The sequence below is a fragment of the Solea solea genome, chromosome 5, assembly GCF_958295425.1.
Source record: "Solea solea chromosome 5, fSolSol10.1, whole genome shotgun sequence".
In the NCBI taxonomy this organism is placed as follows: domain Eukaryota; kingdom Metazoa; phylum Chordata; class Actinopteri; order Pleuronectiformes; family Soleidae; genus Solea; species Solea solea.
Genome location: NC_081138.1, coordinates 26,411,468 through 26,420,859, shown reverse-complemented (window position 1 = coordinate 26,420,859; position 9,392 = coordinate 26,411,468). Strand labels below are relative to the sequence as shown.

The 9,392-nt window shown below is 37.6% G+C and overlaps 1 protein-coding gene across 4 annotated transcripts in view; it reads right to left on the bottom strand.

The window, feature by feature from the left end:
- Window positions 1-3,257: 3,257 nt before the first annotated feature.
- Window positions 3,258-9,392, bottom strand: part of tspan15 (tetraspanin 15) — a 32,332-nt gene continuing 26,197 nt past the window's right edge. For all 4 annotated transcript variants that reach the window (XM_058630378.1, XM_058630379.1, XM_058630380.1 and 1 more), the window contains one exon: window positions 3,258-6,587. In XM_058630378.1, coding sequence (XP_058486361.1) covers window positions 6,420-6,587 — 168 coding nt within the window. In that variant the 3' untranslated portion in view covers window positions 3,258-6,419. The remainder of the gene's footprint in view (window positions 6,588-9,392) is intronic.

Genomic DNA, 9,392 nt, shown 5'->3' with positions numbered 1-9,392 from the left:
AAAAACTATTTCTCAGTCCTTTTGACAACATGTTTACACCTTGGTTACTACAAAGAAAAAGGAAAAAACATAAATAGAACTTTGTTTTGCGTCCTTGTGATTCTCTGTGTATAATTTAAAAGCAGTTACAGTGTTTGAATCAACAACTATATTTCCAGTTTTTTTGTTATTGCACAGGCAGTGAAATGAAGTTTTTATTTCATTTGAATGTGTGCAGCGTGACTCATGTCAGAAAATTCCATTATACTGCCTCATATGAACAAAACGAGCACATGCGTTCGGTTTGTTTTCATTTCTCAGCGATGCAATTTAACACAGACTAAAGGGAATACCATTATGTATTATTATTATTATAATAATAATACTTGTAACTGTGTGTTTTATTTAAACCCCAAGTAAGTCTGCTTCTCGACTGAAAAGTTTTAGAGTCACCTGATGTTGACCCTACATCAGGTGACAGTTCGTTGACATGGTTAAACTAAAAAAACCTAAATGAAATGTGATATGACTGTCCTTTTTTCTTTGCTCCTTTCACAAAGTCACCTCAGGGTTTGACGTGTCAACTGGCTCTAATTTGACTTTACTGACTTTATTGGCAGCGCGAAGCAGAGCCAGCTTTTTAAATTAATAATTTAATAGTTCAGTGCCCTTAAGAGTTCAGACCATTCATTTTTTAACAAGCTTCCATTAGTAAAGGCTGAACGAGTGGCAGAAGACACACACTGTGTGTGTGTTCGTATTGCTATGTTTGTTATGTGTAAATGCTCCCTGATGAATACGGTCGTTAATGAACAAAAAAAAAAAAACTCACTCACACACACTAATCATTTCTTCCTAACCTTCATTATTCTACTCACAAACAGAAAACATCGTCCTTTATAAACTAACTTTACCACATGACCTCAGCTCAGGTAAAGTCAGTTTTGAGCATTCATTTTAAGACTCTCAGTTGTGTGTGAGGACAGAGTTCCAGAAAAAGAGATTGATTTTCTTGTTGTATCCTCATCTTTCTGAACTGTGCTTTTAAGCTTTTAAATTACATATATATTGTAATTGGTTCTTTTATGACTTATGGGATTTTAAATGCACCTATAAAGGTTGCAGCAAAAGTAATTTTGTTGTGTGACACAATGACAATAAAGTCAGCTCAAATGGGCTAAAACCTTACTGGAGGAAAGATGTGGTGAATCCATACACACTCAGGCATGTGATCATTCACTGGGGAATGAAGTTACTTTGTACACTGCAATATGAATATTATATGAAGTTTTATTTGTGCCCTGAAGCCAATTAAGTTGCAAGGAAGCGTATTTCTGTCAGTTGTGAGAAAGGAGGCACATAATCATGAGACACTAAGTCATAATTTTTGTTCCAATTGTGTTCTATTCAATTCTCTGTCCTTAAACTGCTGCAACATGTTGCAACATTTGTCCCCAGTGTGGGATCAATAAAGTTAAATCTAATCTAATTGTCACTTAATATCTCGATATGTGGCAATAATAAGGTTCCATGAGGAGTTGCGTTTATAATGTCATCAACTTTTAATGTGGACAAATGATGCATGAAAATGCAAGATAAAAATAAGTGCACTAACCCTCACACAGACTCCATTTAAAAGCAAGGCTAATATTTGCTCTACTGGTTACTGTGGAGTAAAAAGTGTAAGAGGCTACGATGCTGAGATTAAAAGGCTAAAGTGACTCATTTCCGATATTTCTGTTTTGGGTTGATGTGCCTCAGATCTGATCTTCTCAGGACTGTGTGGACACAGAACTCCAATCGCCTCTTCAGATTTTTCAAATTGAATTTGTGTCACTTCAACACGACCAGATATATATCACGATATGTGGCCATATGTGGAAAAACACGTACAAACAGGTAGCAGTCATTACTTGATCTGTAATGAATCAGATTTAAACAGATTGTGTCTGATAATCTGAACATGTGCAAAGATTTATGTATGTTCAGCTGCATTTTTTGAAGCAACAGGGAAATGCTTTTCTCGTCTGTGATGTGTGAATAAAATATTAATAGGTCTTTACCAGCAGGAATTCCTCTAAGCAGTGGGAGACGCAGGTCGAACAGTTTTACCAGCTGCTCCCTCGCTAAGCCGCGGAATAGGCTCACTTCCTTTTGTTTACGTCCTGAATTGTCTCAACAAATGCCGCAAGGACTCCTGTAACCACAACAGCATGTTCCCGTGTCAGAGCAAGCTTGTGTATTTTTTATTTTTACATTTGCTTCCGTAGCAGAAAGAAGAAAGATTCAGTCACAAATTCTCCTTCTAAATCAGGTTTCAGCTTCTACACAATTCTGCAAAACTTGCCTGTATCACATTATTTCTGTCAGACTTCGATCTAGAAGACTAGAAAAGCTTTATATAAATACAGACCATAACCAACTCTTCTTCTTCGGATTTGATGTGGTAGTAACGAGTAACAAACATAGTTAGAGGAAATGTAGTGGAGTAAAAGTAAAAGTTGCAAGAAATATAAATAGCAAAGTAAAGTACAGATATGTGAATTTTGTACTTGAGTACAGTCACAAAGTATTTGTACTTTGTTAGATTTCAACACTGAAGCGCCAACAATGGGTTCAAGAAGTGAATTCTATTAAATCTGAGAAAATTCACTTCACAGTCTGTTCTCAGATGAAAAAAACATACATTTTTAATTTACTTTTTCCTATCTATGAATTGTACCCCATCTTTGTGTAGACTATATTATCATATCTTTCCTAAACTTTCTATATAACTTAAATTGTGATTTTTCTGTAAAGAAATGGATCTTCTTTCTCTCCTCATCTTCTTTCAAATATACGTAAATTAAAAACTTTCTTAATTCAATCTCCAGAAAAGTTCATTCAAATGTGCCCTTTACTTTTGACAAGCACGGCCAAAAAAATATATATAATCACGACGACATGCATGCATAGTTCCATTTGCCACACAGCCTTTAAAGATCAAGCACCAATTACTTGTTGTAAAACTGTCATTTTGCATTTGCTTTAAACTAAATTTCTAAGTTTCACAGACATTAGCAGAATAGAATTCTCAACATGTCCTCAGACACAGTCAGAGCTTCACATACGTAACAAAGTAGCTTGAAAAATTCAGACATGTGCTTGTGACTCAGGATGACGCCTGCCCGGAAAAACACAGCGTGATATCAGTTATTACTTATTCAACAGCTGCCCAACCAACCTCTAATTACCTCTTTACCTTCAGTGTTGAAGCCAAGTCAAAAACAAAACAACACTTCTCATCAAACAGCAATATATCCTTTTTATTCATTTTCACCCTCAAAAATGCAAAACTCTTTTAAAAAAAAAAACACACCTTTTTCATTGAGTGTGCAAATGCCAGTGCATGCGAACTTTGATGTACACTTTTATGTGTCATCTTCTTCCTTAAAAGAGGCAACGCTGGCACTTGAACGCAGCGTGTAGATCACCATATATTTACATCTTACATGCTGCCATTATAGGACATCTATACAACATTGCTAGGAACAGTCAAAAAAAGAAAAATCGAATTGAAAAAAGAAGCCTATAATTCCGAATTAAGTATGCGACACAGCATCAAACTCATTCAGTGCAGTCAAACCAGCGAGGATCGTGACGCAGTTTTAAATCTGACTTGTACTGTTCACTCATAGAGACGTGCCACAGCACATGAATGCAGCTTTACTGAGTGAAGCAGGTAGTATACAGCACAAATAAATAATAATAACAATAAAATAACCCTTGACCATGTGAGTAAATACATGAATTCACCTTCAAACCACCAGCAAACACACACATTAATTCAGCAATAGACACTAAACTGGCAGAAGAAGAAGGATGTGAAGCCTTTACATTCCCCCACAGCAGACTACTACAGTGTACAGTCCTGGTTTGATCTTACAGCTTTGATAAAATAAAAACAATAATTTAAATAAAAAAAGAGGCAAATTGAAATGATTGAAAACCTGTGGAACTAGTGACTTGGGTTTAAGTAAGTATTAAACGTGTTATTAAGGCGGTGGTGTCGCTGCATGAAGGCACCAGAGGAGATAATGAACTTTAATGGTAAATCATAATGTCAAATAGTGACCTGTATTTGCAGATGCACATTAGGAGAACATACGGAACATACTTGTTTTTACTCAGCTGATAAGGAAGGATGCTTTCTATTGTTGTGAGATAAAGGATCAAGCTTAAGAAAGGCATTTAACATCTGTCCTGAAGTTCGACTGTTCACACCTGGTATTAAAATGCTTCCTGTATGCGTCTCATGTGACCACAAAAGGTCTGATTGCACGTCTAAGCCTGATATGCAAGTACATACGTCATGTCTGTTTGTGAGAACATAATCATTTTAATTCTGAACCATAATCAGTCTGAACCGATGCGTCGACATCCATCACTGAGCTTACATGAAGTCAGCCTGACTAAACCTGGAATTCTAGAAGACATGTAAACGTATTGTAGTAAAAATATGCTAGATAGAATTTCTCAAAGTCGGACAAAACACATCCAGTTGATATGACCCGGCAATAATAAAATAATCCAGTACACAGAGCTTAGAAAGACATGGAACTGCACTCGTCATGCTACTTACCAGCCGTCAGCTAAAGGGTGTTTTGGTCTGTGATGTATTTCGTCAACCATAAAATGTTTAATACTAAGAAGCTGGATGGAAGAATACACTTTATTCAATAAATTGACTTCCTGCTGGGACATGAACTTTAGTCGATCTCATGAGGAGTGAATCAAAGCTCTACATAAATTAATGTATGACACAAATTAGTGATGTAATACTGTGACCTTACAGGGGGGGTCAGAGGGTTTTGGCTGTAGAGGGCGTCAGCAGTATGTCCTGAATGTGGTCATTCATCACACAAAGGAATCTGAAGGTGGATAATGTGTGTTCAGACCTGAACGGGGTCAAAGTGGGGTCAACAGTTCTTGTGATGACCGCAATATGAAGGTTAAGCAAAAACTAGTTGAGTGTAAATAGTTTTATTTTTCAAAAATAATAACCTATAGCCTCAAAAGTTAGTTGCTCTACTGTTCATGCATCTAAAGCATACAAGTCCACTTTTGAAACTTTCAGAGTATCTGGCACTGCAGTGTCTTTGGCAACAGTAGTATTTGTATGATGAGACCAGTGGTTACATCAAGTGGTAAACAACATGTTATGTCCCATAATAACCAAACTAAACAACTAATAACCTATGGGTTTGTGAACTGCCTTTGTGAAGCCTGGACTTTAATATATTAGTCAAAGCTAGTTTATGGCACGTTTACATTATACAGTTCTAGCTCGACTCGACTCGACTCGCTTTGGTATCAGGCATGTCATTTTCCATTACTATTGTACCTACTCAACGTGGCATGAAACTGCGGTGACATTGTAAAGCAGTAGAATCAGATCATTAAAAAGATAACTTCAGTACTTCCTGCATGACCGGAGCGCAGACTCTGTCTGATACAGTCACTAAACTGAAATACAGCTGAACGGGTTGTGAGTCGGCTCACGGTCGCCGGCTTTCTGCAGTGCTGTCGCTAAATACACCAGACTCCTCTGTTAAATATTGAGATTTTAGACATTTCCTTGCTAAATGTTGGAGATTAACACATGTTTTCAGGATTTTTAAGACTTTTTAACTGACCTACAGTTCGGCATTGTTCGGGATTATTCCTGTGTCGGACGTCAGAACCTCGCCAGATCAGGTAAAATCACCAGATACTATCGCTAATGGAAAAGCAAAGAAAGAACATGCAGACCTGAGCCGAGCCGAGCTGTGGCAGAAATGTATATGCAATAGACATTTTTCCAGAACATGTCAAATGTCCAGATCAGTCAGATTGAGCCCACGTGAGAAGGCAGGAAGCAGGAGAAGCGATGGATAATTCACAGTGAGTGAGTGCCTTGCCCCCCCCCCGAGCCTCACCTACCTCAGGAGACCTTCAGTCACATCTGAAACGTGTGAACAGCTAACCTGACAAAATGTCTGGAGCCGATCCTCCAGACATTTTACAGCTAACACTAAACAAAATAGGAGTGATTGTTTTGTGTTCATCCCTGAGACTGTCTGCGGTAAAAGCACATCGAATCACAAGATGAGCTCCCGTATTCAACAATGAATGCATTAGTGCACTGTACTGTATGTTAAATCAATTATTAATGAATACATTCAGTATATTTACAATATTATGATAGTTTTCTGAACAATTCCTTCTTCCCAATAAAACAAAACAAAACAAAACAATTAATTCTCCATATTAGAGGGTTTTTTGTTTTTTAAATGGATGCAGTTCAAAGGTAGAGTCCTGCACTGGTTGCAACACTATGTGGATCGACTGCAGTGGTTTAACCAACTGTGAACGCCGACATGAATCCATTTTGCTGCTCTGATTTTGACTTGACTTTTCCATCAGTCGATCTCCGGCATACACTTAAACCATTTGGCCACGCGGCCCTGACTCTTAAATCCTCTTTCATCTGTGTTTGGGTCCAGCAGTCCGTCCATGTAGTGACCGTACTCGTTGATGGCGTCTTCGACACGAGTGATGTACAGCCAACTGACTATCACGCCAAAGAACTAAACAAAGACAGAGAGAGACAAGGGTGGTTAAGTATGGGGATGGGATGGGAAGGAAGGGAGGGAGGTCGCTGGGGTTCTTCTAATTTGTCTTAATGTCTTGTTTCTCATTCCCATGAGGGAAGCAAGGCTAAGATGGAAGGAAAAGATACAAGGGGGGAGGAAATATGATTTCAGAGAACGAGACGTCCTTTCCTGTAAACTATCTTCTGGAATAATACATCAACAACTTAAAGACGATGCACGTACACCTCATGTGACGTGGAATATCGATCGCTCACACATTCATTCTTGTTATTTAGTGTCGACTAACATGACAAAAGTGAATTATCTGACCTGTATTTTTTATTTATATCATTATTTAGTATTGTAAAATGATTGCTGTGAACATTAGCAAGACTTCCATTCAAAATAATGAATTTTCAAAACATCGGTAAAAGAAAACGCACATTTATGTATGTCTCTGTTGCTGTTAATTATGTAACCGATTAAGAATGTGTTAATTCATTGACCGACAGTGTCTGTTTTGAGTGTCATTTCGACCAAAGCTCTAGTGTCATTAGCAGAGAAGTGCCAGAAAACAAATGTGAGGCGAGATGAAGTGGCCTCTGAGCTACAACATCACTCCCGGGCAGAGGAGAGCGCAGCTACAGCCACCGAGCTAAAAAAGAAAAGTTATAACCTTACTTTGCGACTAAAGTGAAAAAGTGGACAGAAAATGCACCACATTTCCTGAGGTTAGACAGATGACACCACAGAGAGTTGTTTCTCTCCGCAGCCTGACTTCACAACAGTCCAACACATGAACAATGTCCCGCTAATGCACAAGGTTTACATTTTGAACTAAGAGAATAAAGTGCATTACTATCATTTATTGTTAATGATCAGCCGTCAATGAAATATCAGTTCAAATTTTAGAATCCTACTTGTCAGCGAGTGTTTGTGCCAGAAGCCTTCTATTCAATCTATTCAGTCTTGAATCCAAGTGAACATTTGTACCAAAATTTGATGACACAGAGACATAGCATTCACAAGAGCATGTATTTGATTTGCTTTTATTTTTCTACTAAATTTGAAAAACATCCCTCAAGGTGTTTTGGAAAAATTAAGTGTGCTGGAATGAGACGGATGAAAACTGATGACATAGCAGATTTCAAATGCTCACAAACAACAGGCCCTTCCTACGACTCGCAGTATATTATTATTTCTAACTCATCATGAGCTCTGAACGTCACCTTGTGCTTCCTTTATCAGTCAGAGCCAAAGCACAGTCTAAAACCTGGTGGTGATTTGGCAACAGAGTTTTTTCGTTTTTGCACTGCGGTGATGTAATATCAGATCAGTGTCAGTCTGGTGTCAGAGGTGTCAGAGGTGTCCTCCACAAAACAGGTCAGATGAGAACGTTCACATGTACAGACTGGATGAGTAACTGCCAGCCTCTGCTCTGTGACGCCATTATGCAGATACGTTCTACATCCAACTGCATATTTTAACACGTGTGTTAAATAAAACGAGATAAAGACAGAAATGACAACGGTGACGAGCGCTCAGCTCTCATGTGCGTCACGCAGACTTCCTCTAATTGATGTCACTGAAAAGAAAACTGATATGAGGAGAAATGACGGAAACTTTCATGGATGAATCAAACTGAATAATTTTGAATAAATATCTAATTATGTTTGACTGAAATTACGATTGCGTTATGATTTTCATTTGAATAACACATTTTACATGACTACTATGTGATATTTGTGCAGATCTGTGAGAAACAAAGATGTTTTCTTCAGCCTGTTGAATATGGTGTGTATAGGCCAGGACAATATTTAATCTAAAATGGTAATTTTTCACACATTTTGGCTTTAAGATTTATTACGCCTCCTGCCATTGAAAATTGCAGCAGTATGGTGACTTTGATACATGTTTGATTAATTGTTCAGTTCTACATGATTTATTGTCTATTTTAGTCCAAATGGGACCATATTTCACAAAATGGATATTATGCTGTACATGGAATTGGCGAGTGAGACCATAAACTGCTCAGAAAATGTTTACTGATGTTTTTTCACTCTGGACGTGGTGCAAATATAATTTTCTGGAGTTTCTGCTCAGTGAGGCCATTATGCAGATGCATTATGTAAAAGAGTAAAGAGGTGTTGAAGACACAAATGACACATTACTGAAGCACGGCTTTCATATCTTGTCATTACTGATTGGTCAATCATGGCATTCGATGGTCTGTAATGATTTGTGTACAGCAGATCATTGCTAAATATAAGAGTTTGTTGCTGGGGACATGGTTCTGATAGAATGGTGACCACATATCACTGAACAAAAATATCATTTTAGAAGGAACAACATTTTAAAACTTGATTTTTGGAAAAGGTCACAGCTCTCGTGACAATGTACAGTATAACTAGCTTGCATATAACCTGACCTTAAAACTCCCATACTATCCTTTCTTTAATGGCTGACATTCTCCATGTTATAAATATATACATAGACAAAGCAGAAGAGAGGAGTGAAGGGCAGGGGACTGGGTTGCTATGGATACAGTTCCAATGTCCAAATCGCTAAAACCATTTTACAATTACTAGTTGTTAAAAATACCAGACAATATTCACATTTAAGTCAGAAAAACATTCAAATTTATTAATCTATTATCAAAATAGAAGATGAATTTAGTAATTGATTAATGATTGATTAATTGAATAATCGTTGCAGCTCTAGTGAGGACATTTTGGCTGGTCCATACAATTTTAACGGGCCTGGTTTTAGGTTTAAGTTAAGGTTAGGCATTTAGTTGTG